Here is a 26,575-nt window from a genome sequence, read left to right as displayed (position 1 = left end):
CGGTGGTGTGGCTTTACGGCTCTCCTTTAGCACTGCACCATGCGGATGCAGAGCCAGAGGAGCACTGTGATGCCGTGCACTGAGTGGTGCCACATGCAGCATCACACCCTCCCTGGGGGCAGAGCTAGGGCATGTGTCATGTAGACACTATGCCCCAACTCCATCCCCAACTTGACCCAAACTGCTGGTCTGCACAGCCCCAGAGTCATCATTATTGTTTTGATTATCTGGCAAGGTAGCATTTAGAGTAGGAATACTTGAGTACAGTGCTTGTAACAATTAAGAAACCACACATTTTGAAACAAGACACTTCCATATAGAGTAATAAATAAGCTTGCACTTATTTTCTGTTTTAATAAAATCTTGTTTACATATTCCTCTTAGGGCCAGTAGTAGTATAGGTTCACACACCTGGCTCTGGCATCAGCAATACTAGGTGTGAAATTAATAAGCAGGTATACAGCTCATGGCTAGAAACCTTCAGGGAGAGAAGATATTACAAGGGAGCTAAGGTATTCCTTTGTGTGAAGCCTTAAAATCAAAGAGCTGAGGAGAACAGAACACCTAAGGCAGCAGTGATATACAAACAAATATAAAATAGAGGCACCTATCTGCCTGGCAGTGGTGTGAGTGGCATCAAGCCCAAGAGAAGGCAGGGAGCAATTAAAAACCTCCACATCCCTCTTAAAAGCTGTTCTGGAGAATTCTCTGACAGTTGCCGAGTTATCTGAAACAAAGGCGGGTTATAGACCGCCACTTGGGATGTCTGCAGGACGTCCCATTTTAAAAAAGGGGCATCTCTTCTAGACGCCCCTGGGTCTAATACGGACTCTGTCCGTACAATATGGCGCCGACCGTTCCACACGGCTGGCGCCATCTTTACGTATCGGATGCTGTGCGTCCGAACGTGTCGCGGCGCTAATGACATCGCGAGTGCGCCAGCGGCACCTCGCGACGTCATTAGGGCGCCGCAGAAAGAAACTCCATTTTGGAGCTTCTTTTTTGCTCCGCAAGGGAGCCGCGCGGTGTGGCTGCGACGGCTCCCTTACGGAGCAAACAGCGGCAGCGGCAGACCGCCTCAAAGCGGTGGTCTATAACCCACCAAAGTCACTGCTGTGCAAATTTAACAAGGGGGGGGATTGGGATGATTAGCATCCTATTAGTTACAATGTAGCAAGGCATTGTAACTTTTGTGATATTTTTTTTATTGTGCTACTATTGCCATGACCCCAAAACCAATCTTAAAAACCAGTTAGCCACCTAGACTAGAGCAACAGAGATCTCTGCTGGTGCCAGACGGAGGTATACCTGTTGGAATCTCACAACTCTTCATTGCAGCACCACTTGCTGGAAGGAGGGTTTGGTCATCTTGAAGTGCCCTGTTTGCCAGCAACAGATCCCCATCACTCCAGGTGCCTGTCTGGCTTTTAAAATTAGCTTCAGGGGTTGGAACGGATGTTCATGTGACATTGCAGCTTGTGTTTGATGCAGGATCTCAGCCCTCTTTTACTATTCTGGCAAAAGGCTTTACATCCAGAGGGATTTGTTGTATTTCAGTTGGTTCACATTTGCTTATCTATAAAGAGCAGGACTACTTTATAAAAATAGGAACCATGAAAGACAGTTGAAATTCTTTAAAGAAAAAACAACTTTACTTCTAAAATCCAGTAGCTATTAGCATTTTCCCATTAAATCAGATAACATATTTACATAAGTTCAAAATATCTTGACAACCAGATGTAAGCAAAAACAAAAACTATACAAAGTTTCATTTATGGATTTTCAACAAAAGACAGACGTGAAGAAAGCAGCTTAAATATCAGTATCTGTATTTGGTTGAGTAGTCTTTGGGTGACACGACGAGACCTCTACCTTTACGTGCTCCTCTGTAAACTGTTTCAATTATGTCAATCATCTCTTGCTTGTCTTCCATCGCCCAGTTAATTTTATTGTTGTTCCCTGTACCTAAATCAATCATTATGTGTTTGTTTCTGTAAAAAAGGAAAGAAAAATGGATAGAGTTGCTTCAATACATCTATATGTGTCTGTGTGCATGTATTACAAAAGCTATAGCATATTTACTGTTTCAGTTTTCTAATTTAATGAGCTTTAATCAAGGAATTATAACCCGCACCCCCAAAAAAGCTCATTTTAAATGTAGGAAAAAGCCCTGGTATTTTGATTTTGTTCGGGAGGCAATTTCAACAATGTGCTGCCAAATTATATGTGCTGGAGATACCAGGAAGTGCCTCATAAGACTTGATGGTTTACTCTTATATGTACAAAGGGACAGTTTCTTCCCAAGACTACTGCAGTACCTGCTCCTGTTGTTTGTTCTATTATTATTTCTGGGTTTTACTGACAGAACAGCCATGACACACAGAGACCATCATAAAAAACTTAACAGAGAAGGCCAATGTTCCTTCTGAACCAGGAATCAGTAACTGCTATAAGTCCAGAGGCCATTATTCAGGCTAGGCCAACACTTGAAGGCTACACTTTTTGTTTTTTAACCTGTTCGTTGCAGGAAGCATTGCATTTTATTACAGTCATTACATTTCAGAATGTTAGATTAAAATACCTCCAAATGCTGCAGCACTCATAATTTCATTAAAGGTATTATATTTCTTAGTATTAAAAAAATAATCTATAAACCCAGAGTTATTACAAATCTTCTTAGTTTTAAAAAGTAACATTGCTCTAATTATTTTAAATTCATTAAACATTATATTTAATTTATTATTTAATCAAAACTTTAACTGATACAGCTGGGCTTTGGTATCTGCTGGGGTTTGAATATTTGTAATAATTAAGAAACCACAAGTCATTTCCATATAATAAGGAAGCTTGAAATTGTTATTTTCTGTTTTAATAAAATCTTGTTTACATACACCTCTTGATTATGTTAGGGCCACCAGTGGTAGTATACCACTGGACCTCCTGTGAGTACCAAAATTCATGGATGCTCAAGTCCCATTATATACAATGGTATAGTAAAATGGTGTCCCTTACATAAAATGTAAAAATCAAGGTATGCTTTTTTGAATTCTTTTCAAAAAATATTTTCAAGCCATGGATGGCTGAATTCATTGATCCAGACTTTCCCACTGACTAAAGAGCATTTCGTCGTTCCTATTAAATTTTAGCAACAAAACCTGGTGTTTATTTTTCAGCAAAAACAAACAAACAAACAAACAAAAACCCTGGGGTCTTTAAAAAATGGTTGGGGAACTGCATGCAGTCTGTGAAGTGAACTTTGCCTATCCTTGTTCTAAATTCTCTTGGAACAGGCCAACAAAAATGAGACCATGGAAACATTGGAGCTTAGTTGGCAATTAAGGCTTACTTTACCCACCACTTTAAAAAAAGGGAAAGGAAAGGAAAGGCAACATCAGCTATAGTGAGGAAAGTCACAATTAGTTTTTTGGCAATGTAAGCCAGCTGACTTTAAGCCATCTGCATCTTAGCACTTGTAGTTCAGTAGGCTTACCAGTATTACTTTCCCACACTAATATTGTTTTGCACATGACTCAGTAACTCAGCCGCCTAAGTCAGCAACACAATTTAAAATATCACAAATCCAAGACTGCTTACTCATATTTTTAAAGGACTGCATCTCATCTTACGCTACATGACATGAGTAAACAAAGAAGAGATTAAGACAGAAATTCTTTATGGAGAGATGTAAGAAAAACCTGTATCAACAGAATGCACATGTTACAGATGTACGAATGAAATGTACCTGAAGAAGAACATGACGGTGCAGGGATCATACAATTCATACATCTTGTTGAAGTCTGGCACTTCTGTGATATCCACAAGGTAAATTACAGCAAAATTTTTCACCTATGAAATGAAAATTGTGTTTAGAACATACTGCACTTATAAGCAAAATTACTGCCACAATACTGTAAAGTTACAGAGAAACACCCACAGGGTTTAACTTCATAAAAGACGAGCAAATCATATTTCAAATTAAAAAAGGAATAATAGGGCTTGTGCAAGATTAAATATCTACTATGATTTTATATATATTCATCATCAATGTGTAAGTAATGAAAAGAATTCAGTTTCCCAGTGGTAGTCACAGTCAGCTATAATTCTGCATTGTGTTAGGCATTCCCAGGGTATTACAATTGCTCCAGAAAATCTTACACTTCCTCTTCATGTAATCCTATGTAAATATCTACTCTTGTTAAATGTTTCAGAACAGAAAAAAGGAACATTGGCTCTTACCTGTGATATGTCCATTTCCAGTAGATAAGAGCCCCACATCCTGTAGTTTGGGTTATGCTCCTCTCGCTCATTCCAGATAGGCAGGAAAGAAAAAAGAGACCTTCTGGTGACCCCACGTGGGTGCAGCTAACCCCAGAAGGCCAGTCGCTACAACAGATGAATGCTCCAGAAAAAAACAAAACAATTTATTTGCATATCAGACTATAAGGAGCTAGACAGACAGTGAGCAATCTAACCTGCTCCCCATAGAGCAGAATTATGTGCATTACGAACCACCTCTACACCAGCACCCCTTAGGGTGGGCCAGGATGTGGGATTCTTATCTACTAGAAATGGACATATTACAGGTATGAGGCAATGTTCCTTTTTCCAGTAGATAAGGTCCCCACATCCTATAGTTTGGTTTACCACAGCTAATCTAATTAGGGTGGGTGGTGCTGGGCTCTCAGTGACCTAAGTTGGAGCACCTGCTGCAAGACTCTTTTGCCAACTGCAGCCACAGTTGAACCAAGCTGTCAAGCTAGTGATGGCTAACAAGAGTGCATGGTGGCTTCCACGTGGCCACTCTGCTGGTCTCTGCTACAGAACCTATGATGGCTAGAGGTGCTAATGCACCTGAGCTCTTTGGTACAAGTGACTTGATTTCTAGTGGTGACCTCCCAAGGATTCATGGTAGGTAGTAATGTAGGGCCTGATCCACCTGCTAGGCATGGAGGTTGATTCTTTCTTGCCCTTGGAATAAGGATGAAAGGAGACAAAATGGGGCATCAGAGGAACAAAACCTGTTTATCCTCTATGGGTGGCTCTCCGGGTGTGAATTATATTCTTACCGATTCCTGGGATAGATGAAGGAGAAGGCTGGGCGTACTAGATTCTGCACTCTGATAAGTGTAGAGCTCACCCTAAGAGTAAAGTATGGATTTGGCTGAATAGACATAGAGTCAGTTTATACCCATATGCCTTCTCAGAAAAGTGGGTGGCAGAGGCCATGCTCCTTCTGGACATGATGCCATTTCCTGCCTTCCTTGTGGGAAAAAGAAGACCATTTTAAGAGTTGGAAGCCAAAGCCCTTCCTTCAGCCCCTGTTGGGCCCTGTCCAGCTTCCTTTACAGCCATGTGGCCAAGATGGTGACTGTACATGCCAGAGGATGAGTACTCCGCCTCCTTCCACCACATCTCAGCATCCTGGGATCCCTTGCCATATTAAATCTTTCATCATGCTTCCAAGGCCGCAAGAGAAACGAGAGAAAGAAAAGGACTGGAGCGGCTGTAGCAAAGATGGTGCAGAGCAACACCAAACGCATCCTACTGGAGTGAGAGGCAGGATAAGACTGGCTTTCTGGGGTTAGCTCCACCTACATTGGGTCACCAGGAGGTCTCTTTTTTCTTTCCTGCCTATCTGGAGTGAGTGGAAGGAACATAACCCAAACTACAGGATGTGAGAATCTTATCTAGGAAACAAATGTCTTTGGTAATTCTAAAGTATTTAATAAAACATTATGATTAAGAATGTGTGCTAGCATATAAGAATTACAAATGCGTTCCCAGCCTACCAAAGAGAAAGTATTTCCTATTAAATATTAATCCAATTTTCTTCCCTGTACCACACAACAGCTTCGCACAACTATGCAACACCACGTTTGCCTATAATGCCAATAATGCCTATTCCTAGTTTAGAGGTGATGATTTGCTCTGTTGAATTGGTTTACAACACATCTATGCAATGTAATAAGTCATCAACTTATGCTGAAAGGCACATTTTGGATACAACTCTTAGAATCCCCCAGTCATTGCAGCCAATTGGAGATTCTGGGAGTTAAAATCCAAAATACAACTTTTCCAGGTTCCAGAATAATCTTGAACATTGCAAGAGTGGGAAATATTTTTAAGGTACATACACGTCTGCAAATATAGCTCATCATAACATATCAGGTTAATTTCAAAGGAAACTTGTAGGAAGCAGAAAGACAAAATGAACCATTAGGCCTGTTTATACTTTTATTTACCAACTTCATGTTAGTCTAAATATTACACTAAACTGTACCTAGAATTGTAAAATTGTAAAAACATTAATTCAATGGGCTCAATCCAAGCGTGAATGAATTCAGTATCTAACAGACTTCCCACTGGAGAAATTGTATTATCCTTTTGTATTTTTTCAACACCATATCTCACATTGTTCTAGAGCTCCAGCAGAAAGGAAGAATCAGTAAAAACTGTTCACCTTTCCCCTTTCCTCTATTATCAGCAGAACTTATCTGACTCCCAAATCAGGGAATTCAACCCATGGTTCTAAATACCATTCCCAGCTATCAGAGATTTCTAAAAATACATGATACAATCAATTATCTTGAAAGCCCACAGTTGAAAACATCATCATTTACCGGAGGTGATTTTCTTTCTTGAATACTAGAGAGTTTAACATGTAAAGGCTGTCACAGTTGTTCCTAAAGAAAAATTTTAGAGAATACTTCCCACTCAACTTTCAACAAGAAATTCTTTCCTAAAATTAAAACATCAAATTAAATTTGGCAAAATAAAGTTGGTGAACCTGGCAAAACATAAAAAGCACCTTCCTCTTGTGCAGCAAACACTGATGACATACAATTCTGGTGGACTTGAGAGAAAATAATTTTTGCCCAGAACTTAGATATCACCTTCTCTCTCCATGGACAGCAGGCTCACACTGGCAGTGTACCCAATGCATAAGACAGGGAACACAAACAGTGAAGGAAGAAGCTGCATGTACTGGAAAAGATGTTTCAGTATGGAAACTGGCAACCTTAATACTTGCTAAGGCTGCATCTGCATCGCAAAAATAATCCAGTTCAACACCACTTTAATTGTCATGGCTCGATACTATGAAATTCTGGGAACTGTCATTGTGGCACCGGAGCAATCTGTTAGAGAAGGCTAACTCCATCAGAAAACTACGTTTCCCAGAATTCCACAGAATCGAGTCATGACAGTTAAAGTGGCGACAAACTGGATTATTTCTGCAGTTTGGATGCAGTCTAAGTGTTCTCCCAATGTAGAATGCAAGTGCAACAGAATAACAGATCTGCATGATGTTCTAGTATAAATATGCAGTACAAACAGAACTGTTTACTCACTCTTTTGTACAGCAGTGATATCCGATCAGGACTGGTAAGCAAGAGGATGAGGAGGGATCCCCCTCTTTAATCTGCTATTTCTGCAGAGGGAGATTTTTAAATACAAAGTTATATTGATCTTTTCCCCCTGCATTAAAATTTAAGTGTTGATATGTCCACCAATCTTAACTAGAATTCCTTTACAACTAGCTTACATCAGTATTTGAAACAATATTAATGTCCTTTTCTCATTGCTTGATTATATAATAGTTTGATAAGAGATATTTAAACTCTCCCCAACACATTAAAATAAAGTATTTTTACCTACATTTTCTTTTAAATATCAGAATACCGAGACAATAACTTGTATATTTCATTTTGGTATAAGAACACATGTTATTTTGTTGGGATCTTTTGTATAATCAAATTGTATTTTAACATAAGGAGACACAAAGCACAGGATCAGGTTTTTTTAATTCTTTACACTGAGGTTTTCGTAAGTTCTTTAATATGAGAGGCTTGTTTTATTATTTGCAATATTTTTTTAAAAGTATTAAGATTTTACAACTAATCTAAATTCTTCTATTTAGTTACGGGCTAAAATTGAGCAGAATATCTGCCAATAAAAACAGACAGTGACTGGGCAGGAGGCAAGATAGTCTTGATTCTTGTGACTCCCTATTCTCTCAGCATTTCCCACCTTTTTTTCTGAAGAGTCCTCCAAACACTTAGAACATGTTTACATAGACTAAGTAGATGCCTCAGACTACCTTGTTCTATAAGTAAGATTCTGCTTCTATAGCATAAAAAAATATATTCCCAGAATTCTGTCTGGGAATGCTGGCTAGGGCTGCTGAAAATAATACTTTAACAACATCTGGAGATCTTCATAATTTCCACCCTAATTTCACTGATTATAAAGGGCCTACTCAGAGTATCCTTTTTTCTATCATGAAGCAATGAAAGCTGGCCTTTCAAGGTATGTCATCTCATGTACGGAATTCCTTCTCCTACCCATTTGGTTGTTGTCCTATACAATAGCATTCAGATGAATTGAAAATACTGCCCACATTCACAACACAAAGCTAGGATTCCAAAAGTTCTGGGTTTATCATTCATGCACTGATCTTCACTGTGCTCCTCTTGGCTCCTGTAGCCACTGGGAATAGCTAAACAGGGAAAGAAAGTTTTTAGGCCCATACAGACAGGCCAAAATAAAGCTGCTTTGGGTCACTTTGGAAGTATGCTGTTTAAACGTTGCATGCGTCCTAAGAGTCTGGCAGCTACGCCAAAGCCACAATCCAATCCTTAGGAATGGAGCATGGCTTTGGCGTAGCTTCCAGAATCTTAGGACGCATGCATCATTTAAACAGCATACCTCCAAAGTGACCCGAAGCAGCTTTATTTTGGTCTGTCTGTATGGGGCCTCTGTTAACCAAAAATCTGATACAGTTTTTTTCCTATATATATAGGCGCATTACAGACCGCCCAAAAGCGGGCGGTCTGCCGCCGCCGCCACCATTAGCTGCGCTGAGAAGCCCCAGCGGCCAGACCACAAGGCTTCCCGGCGCAGCTAAAAAGAAGCGCCAAAATGGCACTTCTTCTTAGCACCCGGAAGCGGCGCCGCGTCACTTCTGCCACGCCATGTCCGGACACTGTGCATCCGAGACGTAAAGATGGCGACGCCCATGTGGACGGGCACCGCCATTTACTACGCGCTCTGCGCATACTAGGGACAGGGCCGGTTAGGAAGGTAAGATAGTTTTATCTTTTTAAAATATGTTTTATTCTTTTAATAACGATTTGTTTTAATACCGTAATAATTTAATTCCTTTTTAATGTACTTTTTAAAAAAATGTTTTTAATTGTACTGTTTTTAATGCTGTGAAGCCGCTCTGAGTCCCAGTCCTGGGAAAAGAGCGGGATATGAATAAATATAATAAATAAATAATTAAAAATGGAACTTCTGGCTGTTGTGGACTCTACAAACCAGAATCATAAATCATTTGTTGTTGTCTTATAACTCCTGACTTGTAAGGAGTGTAGGTTTAATTAACATGGAAGGCTCATCTGTCCTGGTTAGTTTAGGTGCCTTCTGACAGGAGAAGCCAAACAAGAACAAATGGACTGTATGGACCAGTGCACTGAATAGCAATATCAGAATTCTCTGGAATTCTGGTTTATCTCTCCTTGCAAATTTTCACAAAAACTTTTAATAACTGTTTTTAATATATTCCAAATTCAGATGCAAGCTGTCCATTTTTCAAGCTAACCTAATGCACTTCCTTTCACATAGGTATCAGAGCATAAACAGGAAGAGCCATCTATCCAAACAATACCTATTTCCATGCAGATGTCTCAATTCGATACTGCCACATCTTCATCTACAAATATATTATTATTATATTTATTTATATCCCAATTTTTCCCCAATATTGGGACTCAAGGTAATCCCTGCTCAAGGATTAATTATAGTGCACTCTTCCCTTATGTGGTGGATCAGTTCTGCTTCCCCCGCATAAGAGAAATACCATGTATGGTGGAAAACCATTGAAAATATGGGGCTCATGCTTACAGTGCGGCTCAAGCACCATGAATATGTGCGTCATTGCTTCTTCCGGCATGCAGCTTTCAGTGTATGATGAAAGCCGCATATGGCGCACCCGCGTATGATGCAGGCGCACTGTATATTTCAAGAACTCTGGGACTTCTAGAAGTTTGTTACAGGATTCTTAAGGAGAAGAGCAATGCTAGAAAAATAGCTTGCAAACCACAGGAAAACTTCTCCTATGATGCTAACCTGGAGAAGAAGCAGATTGCATTCCAATATGCATATTTACTTCCAACAAGTCATCACTTGGGCTTGTGCTACCATCTGTGAGAGGCAGCTGTATCCCTAGGATGTTCTCCAGAACCTTCGCCAACAGTGCAAGGGCACTGCAAGAGACTGAAAGGAAGTCAATATGAAAAACACTAATCCATAATAAAAAGTAATCAACAACTAAGAGGCGAAACATGGCCCTTTTATGAAGACATAGGGGTGTGTTATTTATATGACGTATGCCCCCAAGCCAGCTTGAAGCCGCCGTGAACCTGCCCACCCAATCACATGGCAGTCAGCCTTGTGGTGCTCCAGCAGCACGAAGTTTATATGCTGCACACTGCAGGAGCACGGCAAAGCCATGATGATAGTGGCAAAGACAGCTTTTTGCTGGCTCAAAAAGGAGCAGCTTTCTGCTGCTTCTTTTTGGGCTGGCAAAAAGCCAGATATGGTCCCTGGCATGTGGTTGTTGCAGCCCCAATCCAGCTTTCTCAAGGGCAGCTTGAACACCAACACAAAAGCTATTAAGCTGATGACTGAACACAAACACAAAAGCTATTATGCTAATGTTAACATGGTATGGTAGACATCACAAGAATCAGGCTTGTTTCACATCGTATTATGAATCATCTACTAATTCTATTTATTCATTTCAACTATAAATGCTCAGTCTACAACTTCACACACAATGTAAGACACAATTTAGCACTATACTCACAAACTCAAACAGAACTCATGTTCATATGCTCCCCATTCATCCTCTTAGGCAACTAAGGGGGATGGCCATTGGCAGTGTTTACACTGACTATCAGAGAACCTCAGCTTGTACTCTATACAAGTGAGAAACCGTTTTATAACAAACTTTAGTTGTAAGGTTAAATAAGGGCTGCTCATAGCCTAGTGTTTCAAACTGGCTTGTTTCAAAACTGTTCAAAGCTTTTTATAAGCCACCTTCTGTACAACATGCTGGGATTCTAGAAGAGCAACTAAATTTTGCCAAATACCTCTGAGCAGAAAGAATAGTAAAAGTAGCACGTGAGAACAAGTCTCATGTGGATTCCTTCCACCTAGTTTAAGGTTTACATGTCCATGTAGCCAAATTGTACAAGTGTAGAAAAGCCAAATATGCTGTATTTTTGCAAGAATAAGAATCATTCCTTGAAAAAGCAAGTCTGCAGCAGCATGATCTAATATAAATACACATTAAAAACCTAGATGATCAGTTAGAAAATTGAAATGATCTCCTATCCACGAGGAGAAGTTTTACTATGCCAGAATTTTGCTTAATGACTATTCCAGTACTGGAGGTTGAATAACAAAATCTATAATTGTGGTTTTATAGTCCAAAAATATTAAGTTAAGAATTTTGTACAGTATTTAGGGATCAACAAGTTTTTCTAGCTGCTATGAATGAAAATTGATTGTAGGGGAGAGTACTAAATGATTAAATCATGGTTTGCATCCCTGATTTGCAAACAAACTGTGGTTTGTATAAACTTTTGTGTGTGTGTGATTCAGATACATTGGCAAGCTGATCTACTACCAACTTGAAGCACTGTAAAGGTGCTTGTTATCTTCTCTAACCTTCAGAAAAAAATATGGGAAGAAAAAAGCTCACAAGCTCAATACTTAAAGCCAAGACATAGCTTGCTGTTACATGTGATCAGCCCCAAACCATAGCTCCTCCTGACTTGTACTTTGACTAAAACCCACACACACCTTACACAAAATGTTAAGAGATTGACCACAAGTTTCATCAGACTGACCACAGGTAGTATCAGATCATTTTTCCATACAGCAGATACTTCTGGAAAGCTCACAACAATAGCATGAAGGCAACCTCCCCTTCCCCTATTACTCCACCAAAAGGTTATATTGAATGTAACTTTCATCACTAGCAGCCATTACAAGATTTATTCTCCATTGTCTACTCACCTTTTAAAAAGCCATTTAAGCTAGTGGTTATCATTGAATGTGAAGGCAGTAAATTCCATAAATGTAAGTTCTTCAGTTTTCAAGGTTTGTGCTGATTTAATATATATTTCAGCCTGTAAAGTGCTACATTATTTTAGTATATATACTTTTCATGGCTTATTGTCAAAATACACAAGAATGCAATGCAACTGTTTAGCATATTAGAAAGGGTCTTTGGGATGCCATCTTTACAAAACTGCTGCACAAAAAGTACACATGTTCTATGGTAAATACTTAGCTACTGTTACTCACACACACAAAAAAAACATTTCCCCTTAAGTTTGAGGTCTGGGTTTAAGCAAATCAATTAGATTATATGTATATGATTCAAACAATATTGTACCACTTTGTGGTATACCTTTTCAGCAATGCTATACAATACTTCATCCATTTTCATACACGTTGGATCCCAGTCGTGCCCAAAGCGGATGACTACCACACGATCTTCTTCTGAAAGAATGGCTTGGTCTACTTGCCAGCCATTGTGCAAATGTGGGAGCATATACGACATTTTCAACACTCAGATCAGCCCTGTAAAAGGACAGAAACCGAAGAGAATTTACTATTCAGCTATTTCCATTACACATAGGGCCCGAACAGACAGGCCAAAATAAAGCTGCTTTGGACCACTTTGAAGGTATGCTGTTTAAATAGCACATGAATCTTAAGAGGCTGGAAGCTGTGCCAAAGCTGTGCTCTAGTCATTAGGACTGGAGTGTGGCTTTAGCACAGCTTCTGGCCTCTTAGGACGCATGCATCATCTAAACAGCATACCTCCAACGTGACCCAAAGCAGCTTTGTTTTGGCTTGTCTGTTCGGGCCCTTACATCCAAAAAACACTGCAGAAATAATCTGGTTTGAGACCACTTTGACTGCCCTGGCTGAATGCCAGGGAACTCTCTCTCAGAGAAGGCTCAATGTCTGAAAGAACTACAGTTCCCAAGATTCCCTAGCACTGAGCCAGGCCAGTAAAAGTGGTCTTAAACTGGATTATTTCTGCAGTGTGTTTTGGACCTTAATGCTTTAAAAAAGAGTGAATTCAATAAAGAGAAAATGATTTCATTTATTTCAAGAGATTAATTCACAGAAAGGGAAGTCTTGCAGACTGGACTGTTGTATTTACGTTCCATTTTTCATCCGCAGTAGATTCCCAAACCTGCTTGAATTAAGGCTCCGTTCTGGTATCACAGCTACAGTTCCCAGAATTCCACAGCACTGACCCACGACACTTAAAGCGGTGTCAAACCGCATTATTTCTGCAGTGTGAATGCAACCTGGGCAACACCGTCCAAATCCCTCTTTCAAGAAGGGGCAGGATTTTCATGAGGATTCGGGAACTGTGTATTGGTAAAGATGCAGAAGTAGTCCTTCAATGTCTTCCTTCTTAAATTTCAGGCATAAATGTACAAAGATTATATTAAAGACCCCAAAAGAGGAGGGAGGAGGAAGGGACTCAGAATACAAACTAAACTGCTTAATTTCAGTGTGGCCAAAACATGGGAACTGGGGAAAACTCTTACATTTAATGAACACAGAAACTCTGACATACGAACTTGCTGGATCCACACTGCAGAAACAACCCAGTTGGACACCACTTTAAATTTCCAAGGCTCAATGTTGTGGAAATCTGGGAAGCGTAGTTCTGCGAGACATTTAGCCTTCTCTGTCAGAGAGCTCTGGTGCCACAACAAGCTACAAACCCCAGAATCAAATAGCAATGAGCCACACCAGCTCAAGCGGTGTCAGCCTGGGTTATTTCTGCAGTGTGGATGCAACCTAGAGCCTTCTGTGCTAATGAATTCAGACTGATTGTTCAGTAATTATTGATATATACACTAAACACAGCAGCACCAAACAAAAGGAAACCATTTTGAAGGACAACCCTGTGTTTATTTACCCAGCCCTTTTACAAACATTGTTATATCGCACCTTCTTAATACTCTCTTACTCCCCGTCTTTTCCGCTGGGTGATTTTATTGTGCTTTAACGGCTCAAAGCCTTTCTGTGAGGCTATCTGTGGCCATCAACCCACCTAAATCTACACAGGAAAGGGCTGATGGGCATTGCTGTTGTTATATTTATTCATACCCTGCCCTTTCCCCAAAACTGGGACTCAGGGCAGATCACAAGATCTGAAAAAAGCGCTATTAAAAGCATACACAAATAGGACATTACAGAATTATTATAAGTTACATATTAAAAGAATAAAAACACAATGGAAAAGATAAGTATGTTTAAAAATCCTTTAAAAACCCAGCGGCCTTTAGAGGTCCAAAGGTTGCCCACAAGAGCCAGGGTCAGGTAGTGCTTTGAGGGTCAGACTGTGACTCTGGAGACCCACTGGGAGACCTTGGGTGAGTCACACTCTCTCAGCCTCAGGGAAAGCAACCTTAGGCAAGTCACACTCTCTCGGCCTCAAAGGAAACCAATGGCAACCCTCATGCGAAGAAAGTCACTTGGCCATAGAAACCCACTGGGAGACCTTGGGCGAGTCACACTCTCTCAGCCTCAGAGGAAGGCAATGGCAAACCTCCTCTGAGGAAACCTGCCAAGAAAACCCTATCACTGGGTTCCCTTGGGGTCGAAGGCATCGCGAGATCGTGCCCAGCAGCAGCAGCAGCAGCAGCCCTATTTGCAACCAATTACAACTCCCAGAATCCCACTCGATGGAGCCGGGGCTGTTAAAGCGGTGTCGACGCGGGTTATTTCGGCTGTGCGGACGCAGCCCTAAGTTCCACTCCAAAACCGGGAGGAAGAGGAGGAGGAGGAGGGAGGGCTGCCCGTGTCTCACCGAAGGCGGCGGCGGCGGAGGAGGAAAGGGCTGCAGCGAAGAAGGCTCCAAATTCTCCCCGCCGGCAACGGCCGCTGAGGGCACGTGTGCTGTGCGCATGCGCGGGAGAGAGAGAGAGAGAGAGAGAGAGAGAGAGAGAGCCACTGAAAGCGAGGGCAAGGAAGGAAGGAAGGAAGGAAGGGGTTCGTTTAGGCTTCAGCAGTGGCTTGACGGCAGGAAGTAGTTGAGGCCGTTTCGCCAGGTTTTGTCTACGTCATTTCCGGTGACTCTCGGCAGGAAGCGAGGTGAGCCGGGCACGAGAAACAAAGAAACAAAAACCCACCGAACGTTCTGAAGCAGGAACTGAAAGAAGGGCGGAGGGAATTTGTTTGCATGGAGTGCAGCATTTGCTCCGTAGAAACATACAATGCAGTTTGACACTGCTTTTAGTGCCGCGGCTGTGGAATCCTGGGATTGCTAGCTTTACATTAGGGGCTTATTGCTTTTTGTGCCAGAGAGTGCTGGTGCCTCACCAAGCTACCAATCCCAGGGTTCTGTAGGATGGAGCCATGGCAGTGGAAGTGGTGTCAAAGCGCATCATTTCTACAGTGCAGAGCAGTAGTCCTCAAACTGTGCCCTTTAAGAGATTGTTGGACTTCGGCTCCCAGAAGCCTCAGCCATGTTGGCCAATAGCCTGGGATTCTGGGAGCTGGAGTCCAAAATCCCTTAAAGAGCACATCCCCATTGACCTCCTCCTCCCCTTTCACTCCATACACAGGAGTCCTTAGTCATGCTTTTTTGCACTAATGTTACTCATGAATTGCAATTCCCATATGCCACTGAGTGTGATGCTAATAGTTGTGGCATCAGTTTGAGGAGCAATGGGGTCACACACCCCTTAAGGTGTCACCTGGTAAGGTCTGCACCCACTAATGATGCCCCTGCCCATGGGTATAAAACCCTTCTTCAGATGTAGTACCAAGACCCAAATATCTGTAGAGTCTCCCCTCCTAACTCAAGGATCTCGGATCCACGTCTTTAGCCTTCTCTGCAGTCCCAGGATGGAGCCATGGCAGTTAAAGTGCCAGACTACATGGTGTAGTGTTGGACTATGACTCTGGAGACCTGGGTTCGATTCACACCTCAGCCGTGAAACCTACTGGGTGACCTTGTACAAGCCACACTCTCTCAGCCTCAGGGGAAGGCCATGGCAAGCCTCCTCTGAACAAATCTTGCCAAGAAAACCCCACAAGTTGGAAACAACTTGAAGGCACACAACACACACACACTCACACAATTGTACAATGCTCTTCCTTGCATTGACATCAATAACAGAGCAGAAGAACTAAATCCTGGTGTATTGACAGTTCAGGGTGAAAATTCACCACCTTTTGTGCTGCAGAAACAACAACAAAGATGCACCCCAAGAGAAGAATGGAGTCAGATTGGGAGAGTTGCTCTCAAAAAGCCTGTTTATCAGATTTCTTTGTCTCAGGTTATATAGGAGTTTCTGCTGTAGTAAAGAGCATGAGGAGCATGGCCTGACTGCAACACCTACAATTACTGCTCCATGTATACAATTATAATCAAAAGACTTAAAGACTTCCTGGTTCCTTTAGGCCTTGTTTTTCACCATATCTTTGCATCAAATATGAACTATGCCCTTGGAGAAATGTAAGATTTTAATGTATTACACTTTTCCCTCTCACACTGCCACGCAAACCACCAGCAGCAAAGCAAGCCTAGGTCTTCATAACACTTTCTGACTCCAATCTTGCATTTGCTTCAAGTTGCATCAAGTTTTCAAAACATTTGAAAGTGTGACCTGTTTTCACATCTGTGGAACGCAAAGCAAAAGGCATACAACTATGGGGTGGATTTGTGATTACTCTGTTCTGGCACAAGAGAACAGGAACTCAAAGGCTGGCATCCTCCATGCCAGTGGAGCAGTGACTGCCCTGAACATTATTAATACAACTTTTGAGAGAGCTGTAGAAATGGCTGTTTATAGACTTCAGCACCTGGGATAGATCTTTTAAAGTTCAATCTAAAACCTGGAGTGGTGTCTTATATGCTTAAGTATCCAAAGACCGAAGGCCTTTCTGTTATGAATGTATTCAGCTACTGTGTGAGTTGATACTGCATAAGGAGCATATGTATTGTGTATATAATTAATTTACACTCAACCGGCTAAGAGACCTTTGAAGCACTTGGTTAAAAATGGGCAGAGACTGCCTGGGTATCAGAAAATATTGTAAGTTAAATCTTCAGCATTGCTAGAACTGGTAAACTAGCTATGAAAGAACTTGTTACTAATTATAATTAATGTCTTATATTAAAGAAAAATAACATTCTGAGCAATTCATTTTGTTGTCTTCTTTTAGAAAAAGTCCAGATTTTATCATCTCTGTACAATAAATATAGCAGATAAATACAGACACCCTGTATTTACTGGTTCTCTGTTCAGAAACTGGTGATGAATTGTCTACCAAGTTTTGACCACACTATCTCAACTGAACTTGTTTCTTGGACAGGTGTTACCAACGTAGGGTCTTCTAACATCTAAAACTTCAGATTATGTTTGGAGTTAAAACCTTCTTCCTGGCACAATCTGTTCAGTTGGCTGCTACCTGGTTGAAACTGACAGACAGGCATTGCTCTAAGTGGGCAAAGAAAAGTATTGCTTGCGTGCAGAGCTACAGAACTGACCAAAAAAACACTGAGAGAGGAGCACTAAGCGCTTCTCAGACTAAGGTTAGTACTGTACTAAAATGAAACAAATTTTCTTGTAAAAATGTGCCTGTGTTTAATGTTGAATGGAGTTCATGCTAATGTGTCCCTATTCCAAGTTAATCGCTTTGTAAAAGGAAGCTGTTACACTTATCCCCAGGCAATGGGGAAGTTGCTTTTTTGGACTCCAACTCACAGAATCATGCAGCCAGTATGGATTTGATTAATGAACGAGGCAGCACCCCTTAACATTGTTTTACTGTTTTAATGTAGTATTTCTCATCATTATCTCTTTCAGATCATGGGAGAAAAAGACCTTCCAGGTGTCTTGGTCTTGGATATAGGAGGTGCATTTGGGGTACTCGAAAGCCATGTGGAGTTCCTCAAGAAACATTTCAAACTTGTCACTATGAAGGAGTTTCAGAAAAATAAGAATGAACTACGTGAAAAGATTAAGTCTATTTTTGTATTTGAGCGCAGACCCATCATTGACCGGGAGCTTCTTGAAAGCCTGCCCAACCTAAAGGTGGTTGGAAACTCAGGAGTAGGAGTGAATCATTTAGATTTAAAACTGATTTCTAGCTTTGGAGTAAAAGTAACTAATGCTCCACATGCTGTTTGTGACTCTACAGCAGACATTGGCATGGCCTTAATGCTGGCATCCGCCAGAAGACTAGTGGAAGGTAAAAATTATTTCCTTTTGTAGTTCCAATATCTTCCAACACATTGGAATCTTTCAGTTACTGTAAATTCACGCCTTGATTGTCAGAATTCACCAAGAATTTACCACTACCACCCACCCCTCCCCTATTCATTCCACCATTTTAATGCAGCAAAAAAAAATTGCAGTGTATCCACAATGTTTTGGACATATTTAATATGAGCGAGACTATGAAGAATATCTTGCATCTCGCCAATGGGATCTTTGGCTTTTATTTATTTGATTAGTTATTTCCATTATTTCCAAAAGCAAGCTACTTTGAACTTCATAGAAAATCAACATAAAACATACATATTCTGTCACATATTATTTGACTGTGGCGGCTTGTTGCAAGATGTTTCATACTGGGGTAATTGTTCCCAAGTGGAAAATACACAGACAAGCAAAAACCGGTACTCTGCCTTTCAAAATAGACTTTAGGGAAGCTGCAGTTCTTGGTTGCTCTTGTATGTGGATATGTGGCTACTTGTGCCTGTGTGTGAATTATAATAACGTCCAAAATCCACAAAACAGTGATACTGTTATTGGGCCAACTAGATGCACAAAATACATGTTGCAAGTTTTTGAAGCTTCACTGACTTCTTCATCAGGCAAAGATGTTAAAGATGTACAGGAAGAAAAAAAAATAAAGACGATGTGATTCCAAACCTACATTTTATCAAGATGTAGATATTCTCAGGCCTGTTACAGACTGCCAAAATAAAGCTGCTTCGGGTCTCTTTGGAGGTATGCTATTTAAATGATGCATGGGTCCTAAGAGTCCGGAGGTCGCGCCAAAGCCACACTCCATTCCTAAGCTCTGGAGTGCAGCTTTGGTGCAGCTTTTGGATTCTTAGGATGCATGCATCATTTAAACAGCATACCTCCAAAGAGACCCGAAGCAGCTTTATTTTGGCAGTCTGTAACAGGCCTCAGTTTAAATGATTCTGGAGGGAAATTCATGCAAGCAGGTCCCTCTTCCTTCTGGCCATGTGGGTATTCCAGGAAATAAAGAATTTTAAACCTGCATTCAAAAGACAAAAAGAAAAGCTCCTCCTGAGATCGAAGTTGCCTCCTGTCCTTTATGAAACAACAAACTCCTTTGTTAGGCAGAGAGCACTGAATTTCTAAATAAGCCCGTGTTTTTGCATTAGGAAACATTTTTAGGTGCTGTTTCAGTAAAATATGCCAAATGTAGTCCAAATTTTATAGAAAATGTTTTACCTTTGGTGGCGGTAGAAACCTTAGAGAGGCAAATCCTAATCCACTGAACCTCTTTTTGAATTTCTGTGACATTTAAAATATCCTCCAAGTCTAAATTAGGAGACCTAATTTGGGGAACTGCTGTTTTAACAAGATGCATCACTTATTATGTTCTACTATACGCGCACACACACATTCATTGGACTACAGATCTATCTATGGTCTGAAACACACTGCAGAAATAATCCAGTTTGAGACTGCTTTAACAGCCCTGGCTCAATGCTATGGAATTCTAGGAACTGTAGAGCCCTGGTGCCACAATAAACTACAATTCCCAGGATTCCCTAGCACTGAGCTAAAGCAGTCTCAAACTGGATTATTTCTGCAGTGTGTTTTGGACCTATATTCCTGTATGCTCACTGTATGAATTCAGAGTAGAAATATGTCTAGTGGAGGTTATTTTAAACTTGATGCTCAATCATTTTGAAACTGAAAAGGTACAAATATCTATTTTATGGCTTCTTTTTTTGGTTCTTTGATAGGCTGTGCCATTGCAACATCTCCAGATACCACACACTTTGCTGTTGATTGGCTAGGAGTAGAAGTCACACGGGCTACTCTTGGCATCATTGGCCTGGGAAGCATTGGCTATAAAGTGGCAAAGAGGGCAAAAGCTTTTGCCATGAACATTCTCTATCACAACAGGAATCGTAGGTAAATACGTGCTGGTGGTATTACAGTTGTGTAACGTGTGTGTGTGTGTGTGTGTGTGTGTGTGTGTGTGTGTGTATATATATATATATATATATATTTTATCCCGCTTCTCCAAAAAGATCGAAGCAGCTAACAATAAAACATCCAGCAGGCCTTTCCAACTTAGTTACTCTCCCCAGATATAGAGATATTTGTCCCCTCATCTGTCTGTTCTTCCCCGCCTATCTTTCTGCCTATTTTTTTGTTTTATGTTTTTAATGTTTTTTATACTATTACTGTTTAATTCTGTTTTAGTACTGGGAATGGGGGGGGGGAGGTCTAGGGTTTGATTTTTTTTAACTCTAATTTGATGTATTTTACTGTTGTAACCCACCTGGATTCTTCGTGATTGGGTGGGCTAGAAATAAATATTATTATTATTATTATTATTATTATTATTATTATCCATAAAATTCAATAAGCATACAATAAATTCTCATTGTCCATTGTATCCCAACCTTCCCAACCACAATAAAATACAATTAAATTATTAACAATTGTTAAAACAATTAATAAAAACAGGGCAGGGGCAGTATTCCAGTTTTTCAGCTGTTTATGGAGAAGGTGCTCTAAAGGATAAAAAATACGCAGTGGTGGGACCAGTATTCAATGCAAGTGGTGGGATACATAAACATAGATGTATTGTACTAGAATACTCTATTCCCCAAAGCCTTTGCTTTGGGAAAAAAGCACTACTAGTTGCAGCTCTCTGTGTTTCGTTTTTCTAAAGGTACAGGATAAGGAAGAAATATTAAACGGGAAATGTATGCCCACTGGGAGCTTCTAGGGCATTCCATTGTCCATTTTGGGGCTTTAAAAGATGCAGTGTGGGATAGATAGGGATGTATAAATGATTTCTGCAAGCAACATGTGGCTCATGGACTGCATAAGTCCCATTTTGTATTAAAATTTACAAATTGTTTTCTTCCATAAAACATCCTTTAACAATGCCATTTGACTCCCATTTTTGAAAAATTGAACATTTGTAGAACTAAGAAACAACACAGATATGCTGTGTGCTGCATTGAACAAGTAATGGACTGGAATAGACATTTTGGTCTGATACATTGAAACTAACAGGAAAGAATCCATGAATTGCTCACATTACTTATACTGAGAAGCGCTAGTATAAGTTAATATTCTCACATTTATTCCTTTCAGAAAAGAGGAAGAAGAACATGAAGTTGGTGCAACGTACTGTAAAAATATAGAAGACTTGCTCCAGCAGTCTGACTTTGTGATGCTGGTTGTGAATTTGACGCCTGAAACACACAAGCTCATTGGGAAAAGGGAGCTTGAGTTGATGAAACCCACTGCTACTCTTATCAACATCAGCAGAGGTAAGCATGTGATTGCTTAAGTGTAAACTTTTGTTCTTTTGATAGCTGATACATCAAACATTTTCTAAAAGATAGTTTTCAGAAACCTCCTTTTGCATGTTTTCAACTCTTTCTTTTTACTGTATGTGTATGAAATGCCTATAACAATCAATTAGACACAATATTTAGAACAGCTGTGCACAATTACTTTAAATTAGTGCTGTGTAAAGTCCCTATTACATCTGATTAAACGTGCATAGAATCCTGCTGCAAGATTCCTGTTGTTTTAACCCTTTGGGCTATAATTGTGGAAGGGCCAGAACAGTCCAGCAGCTTCAGGCCGTACAGTTTTGATTAATGTGTTCTATAATTTCAAGTGAATATGTATAGAAGTGGGTTGTAAATCTTGCAGTAAATATCTAGCTGCTTTATGGCTCCCCTCCCCATTCTTGCTTTCAAGTTTTCCTCTCCATTAGGTGCAGTAGTTGATCAAGATGCTTTGGTAGAAGCACTTCAAAATGGAGTTATTAGGGCTGCAGCTTTGGATGTGACATACCCAGAACCACTGCCAAGGTAAAATTATATGGGACAAACAGAGATAATATATCTTCATTTGTCCAGTCATTAATTCTGAATATATGATAACACCAAACATAAATGTTCTTGCCTAATCTTTTTTTTTTTCCTTTACCTTTTCTGGTCTCCTTTGTTCTTCAGTCAATATAAACTGCTGTAACATCAGTATCCACAATATCTTATATAAGGTACATACATTGGCTGTGTGGAGAATCCACAAGACACTAAGAAGATGACTTTCAAATGAGTACACTCTTGCTTGATTTGTTGATTCTGATATCCAGATCCGGCATGACTCTCTCTGTATTAACCACTATTAGATACACAAACCCACTTGTAACACACATAATATAAAAAGCTGAGGGGCTTTCTGTCTTGTTTCTCCATAATGTGTTAGAGAAAGAAACTACAGGAGAAATTCTGTGAGTTCTTTCTCTGGCTTGTTTTTTTGGGGGGGAGGAGACAGACCAGCATGCCGGCTGCAGATGAGTTTAAACATCATAACAATAAACCAGCTTAAGAACATGACTAAGAAGGTGCATCAGCTCACTGCTCATTCTCACTAAGCCAGAGTTTCCACAGGTCCCTGGTTTATTGTAATATCTGAATATGATTAGTGTCACTGAATTTCTTTTTGGGTTTCTGTTAAATGATTATCCTTGGACTTTGTAATGTGTGCAGAGGTATATGTACCTGTCAGTTACATATGTACCATCAGGCATCACTAGGGGTTGCGGAGGGGGTGCAGGCTTCACTAGGTGACACACTTAGGAGGGGTGACTTCACTACTTCCAAGGCATCTGCATTTTGGCAGAAACAGGTTGTGGCATTCACCTGTGTCCCTTTAAAATACTGGAGCCCAGCAAAATAGATGGTGTGAGTGGAGCAAGGCTCAGTGGCAGGAGAAAGGAGAGACCTTGGTGTTTTGTTTCAAAATTTTCTTTAAAAACATCAATTTTTTACCAAATTTTCACTTTAATCACATTAAACTATATACATATAAATAACTTAGGCTGTGTGGATGATATTATAATTTAAAGATATTTTAATTTTTCCAGTTGTTTATGCTATTACATTCAGTAATATATGGAATTAAGATTATGATTAAATTAGTACAAAAACATTACTAAGGATTCTGTATGGTGTAGAATGGAAGGAGGCCAAGAATGAGAGACACCAGGTGATGCCAAGTCTAGAGATGCCACTGTGTGCCATCTGTACAGGTGTTTCAGTCATTGCTGTTTCTTTTAAATGACAGAAATCCTGAAGTGTTGGCTTAAAACAAACTGGGACTTCACAGAGAACCACAGGAGGGGTGGTGATGGAGTTAAATTGGGAATCCACCAGTTACAATGGTATAGCAGGCTCAGAACAAGGGCAGTTATTCTTGTTTTTACCTCTTATCAATTTTTTTTAGCTGCTTTCCATCCTAGAATCTTTAACTCCTATACTCCTGCCATACTTTATTAATTTTTTTTTAAATCCCAGTTTATTGATTGAATAAAGGAAGCTAAAATAAGTGCAGTACATATATACAGCTTTACTCAAAACTGTACAATACATTTTGCATCCAGAATTAACGAAGGTTTTTGAGGTGCATGCTCAGAGAACAGACAGTTTTATTCCAAACTTTCTAAGAGTGCCTAGAAACAAATATTCGTAAGACTAATTCCTGTTGTGATTGCTAGTATCATCAGCTCAAGAGATAACGCTACTGAGTTGCCAAATCCCTAGCATTATAGCTGCCGTTATGTTCTTCAAATTGCTTGTAACTTATGGTGACCCTATCATGGGATTTTCTTGGCAAGACTTGTTCAAAGGCATTGGCCATTGCCTTCCTCTGAAGATGAGAGAATGTGACTTGCCCAAGGTCACTGAGTGGGTTTCTTTAGCTGGACAGGAATTCAAAACCCTGATCACCAGAGTCATAGTCCAATACTCAAACCATTACACTACACTGGCTTTATGTGGTGTAGTGTTTTGAACATTGGACTACAACTCTAGAGACCATTGGGTGACCTTACACACCAGAGTGTCCTTGAACCTATGAGCATCAGCTGTGTATGATCAGCCTTATCCTTCCCAGTGCTGGATGCTCATGGTCAGACACACACACATCTAAGCATTTTGCAGTGTGCTGACTTTAACCCTTTGACACTCCTCTCTCAGCCCCAGAGGAAGGCAGTGTGAAACCCACTCTGAACAAATGAAGAAAACCCTACAACAGGTTCACCTTGGAGTCACCATAAGTCAGATATGACTTGAAGGTACACAACAATAACAGCTATAGCTGTAAAACCTCTTTCCTCTTTTTTCTTAATCTTACACGTTCTCTTTTCCAACTGCTTTTGCACAGCAAAGCAATTCCAGTTAACCTGCCTGTGGCATGGGACTACTAATTATTCTTCGCTGTCTCTCCCACAGAGACCACTTGCTGTTGAAATTGAAGAATGTCATTATAACTCCTCACATTGGAACTGCTACTGTGCAAGCCCTCCTTATGATGACAGAAGAAGCAGTAGAAAATATATTGGCTGTTCTCAATGACCTCCCTATTCCTAGTGAAGTGATCCATAAATGATTTCAGCAAGAATATGAATAGTCAGTGGCTGATGAGCAAAAAGACATTAACCTCTAAGCAACAGTTCTAAAACAACCTGTCCCTATCACAATTTTAATGTGTGTGCTTCTATATTGTGATTAAACTTTTTTGCAGTATATTCTTGCTAATAAAGTTTGTTTCAAGGCTTCTGAGCATGTTAGCTTTCTCTTCCTTTTAGCAAAACAGATATGTGCGCATGCTGTTTGTAGAATGATACCTGAACCAGGACAGCCCCCTCCTCAATAGTCTGCAAGACTATTAAGCTTCCTGCCCTCCCGCCCACCGCCGAGGAAAGGGGGAGGAAAAACAACGGCAACGCAGAGGCCCAAAAAGCCCTGGGGATAGAGAAGCGAGCCTGCAGGGAGTCCAGAAGGAAGCAGGCGCTCAGCGAAGGGACGCCTTTGGCGCTCTAGGACAGGGGACGCCTTTGGCGCGGAGGGCAAGTGCCGAGGGTGGTTCCTTCACTCACCGGGCGGGGGGAGCCGTCGCCTCCGCTTGTGATGATCTTGGTCACAACTGGCGTGCCGTAGGTTGGCCGCGCTGCGTCACCGCCCGACGTGATGCGTGACGTCACGGGGGCGGGGCGGGAAAAGCAGGAAGTGGCGCGCTCCTGGGTTCCAGCGGCTCGAGCGTCCCTCTTCCCGAAACGCCTGGGACCAGAAGTGTTTGGGAACTGTGGGATCTCCTCCTTGGCGGCTTTGATTAACGTGTTCCCTCTAGGAATCTCTCAGCCCCCTCCAGTTCACCATAGAGTTGACCATAGAGTTGTGCTGGAAGAAAATCCTAGAGAGGGCGCCTCTCTAGGCATCTCTAGGTCCTCCAGCGTGACTCTATGGTCAGCCTCTGGCAGATATTGGCCATAGAGTTGCGTTGGAGGACCTGGAGATTCCTAGAGAGGTAAAAAGAATAGTATGAGGGTTTTTTTTTTACTATTAATATTATTATTTGCGTTTTTTCCACATTCATGAGGTTTATTGTTATTATTATTTATAGTATTTATGCTCCACTCTTCAGCCGAAAGGCTATTGGAGTGGCTTAAAGGTGACAGTCCAGTGGTGGTTCTCTCTCTCTGAGGCCTGGACCATGGCAGATGGCATGGAGGGAGGTCTCTTCTTACTTTGCTGACGGAGCTGGGCCTGCCTTTCGCTCCCTTCGAAGCCGGATGATGTCAGATGGCATGGAGGGAGGCCTCGTCTTCTTGCCCTTGCCTTCCTCTGAGGCTGAGAGAGTGTGTCTAGTCCAAGGTCACCCAGTGGGTTTCCATGGATGATCAGGGGAGGATTCAAACCCTGGTCTCCAGAGTCATAGTCCAAAGCTCAAGCCACCTATGCTACGCTGGCTCTGGCCACTGAACTTGTCAATCTTTTTTTCCAATCATTGAAACTCTTTACACAGATATCGAAAAAGAAGGCCCTTTGAATTGCTTCAGACATAACATTTGCTACATGGAAAAGGGCACATCTTCCAAAAGAGTAAACCTGTGTCTGGGTTGCATTGCTTTGCCCTGCAGGAGGTGATGGAAGTGAGAATACACAATGTTTCTCTTAACAGTTTCTCTACAAAGAAAATCAAATGTCAGGATGATGATTCTAGTCTCCTTTGTAGACAGCAATGCTGGTTTTATTTCTGTTAGTCAATTCAGCTTTCTAGACCTTGCCATTGCCTTCTCTTGAGACTGAGAGAGTGTGACTTGACCAGTGTCACCAGTGGGTTTCATGGCTGAACTGGGAATGAAACTTGATATTCTAAAAATTATAAAAGGATGACACCTAGACTGCATCCAGTTTGCAGAAACAATC

General features: G+C 40.9%; 2 protein-coding genes across 7 annotated transcripts; one reads left to right on the top strand and one right to left on the bottom strand.

Moving 5' to 3' along the window:
* Nucleotides 1-1,630: 1,630 nt before the first annotated feature.
* LOC149317118 (thioredoxin-like protein 4A) lies at nt 1,631-15,116 on the bottom strand. Of its 3 annotated transcripts, none has more exons than XM_089516890.1 (4): nt 14,915-15,116; nt 12,482-12,654; nt 3,743-3,846; nt 1,631-1,991 (listed from the first exon to the last, which is right to left on the bottom strand). In XM_089516890.1, the coding sequence occupies exons 2-4, from the start codon at nt 12,632-12,634 to the stop codon at nt 1,820-1,822; spliced, it is 429 nt and encodes a 142-aa protein (XP_089373016.1). In that variant the 5' UTR covers nt 12,635-12,654; nt 14,915-15,116; the 3' UTR covers nt 1,631-1,819. The 3 variants fall into 3 exon arrangements, with proteins under 3 accessions (XP_089373016.1, XP_089373018.1, XP_089373019.1); XM_089516892.1 differs by lacking the exon at nt 14,915-15,116 and adding an exon at nt 14,053-14,671; XM_089516893.1 differs by lacking the exons at nt 12,482-12,654; nt 14,915-15,116 and adding exons at nt 7,350-7,429; nt 10,129-10,213.
* Nucleotides 15,064-24,914, top strand: LOC149317117 (uncharacterized). Of its 4 annotated transcripts, XM_089516884.1 has the most exons (8): nt 15,064-15,198; nt 17,428-17,647; nt 17,922-18,306; nt 20,069-20,240; nt 21,441-21,619; nt 22,075-22,171; nt 24,344-24,441; nt 24,599-24,685. In XM_089516884.1, the coding sequence occupies exons 2-7, from the start codon at nt 17,471-17,473 to the stop codon at nt 24,432-24,434; spliced, it is 1,101 nt and encodes a 366-aa protein (XP_089373010.1). In that variant the 5' UTR covers nt 15,064-15,198; nt 17,428-17,470; the 3' UTR covers nt 24,435-24,441; nt 24,599-24,685. The 4 variants fall into 4 exon arrangements, with proteins under 4 accessions (XP_089373010.1, XP_089373009.1, XP_089373011.1 ...); XM_089516883.1 differs by lacking the exon at nt 24,344-24,441 and having other exon boundaries at nt 24,599-24,914; XM_089516885.1 differs by lacking the exons at nt 17,428-17,647; nt 24,344-24,441 and having other exon boundaries at nt 15,065-15,198; nt 24,599-24,914.
* Nucleotides 24,915-26,575: the final 1,661 nt, after the last annotated feature.

The sequence above is a fragment of the Sceloporus occidentalis genome, unplaced genomic scaffold (genome assembly GCF_023333645.1).
Source record: "Sceloporus occidentalis isolate IW3139 unplaced genomic scaffold, rSceOcc1.0.p SCAF_3, whole genome shotgun sequence".
NCBI classification, from domain to species: Eukaryota; Metazoa; Chordata; class Lepidosauria; order Squamata; family Phrynosomatidae; genus Sceloporus; species Sceloporus occidentalis.
Note: the sequence above shows the minus strand (reverse complement) of the source record. Positions and strands in the feature narration are given on the sequence as shown.

Excerpts from the sequence above, each read along its gene's own strand:
- LOC149317118 (XM_089516890.1), bottom strand. The coding sequence starts at position 12,634 with ATGTCGTATATGCTCCCACATTTGCACAATGGCTGGCAAGTAGACCAA. Across the intron at positions 3,847-12,481 it reads TGTATAGCATTGCTGAAAAG|GTGAAAAATTTTGCTGTAAT; the intron begins GTATACCACAAA and ends TTCATTTCATAG. Across the intron at positions 1,992-3,742 it reads ACCGTCATGTTCTTCTTCAG|AAACAAACACATAATGATTG; the intron begins GTACATTTCATT and ends CCTTTTTTACAG.
- LOC149317117 (XM_089516883.1), top strand. The coding sequence starts at position 17,471 with ATGTTTGGAGTTAAAACCTTCTTCCTGGCACAATCTGTTCAGTTGGCT. Across the intron at positions 21,620-22,074 it reads TCTTATCAACATCAGCAGAG|GTGCAGTAGTTGATCAAGAT; the intron begins GTAAGCATGTGA and ends CCTCTCCATTAG. Across the intron at positions 22,172-24,598 it reads TACCCAGAACCACTGCCAAG|AGACCACTTGCTGTTGAAAT; the intron begins GTAAAATTATAT and ends TCTCTCCCACAG.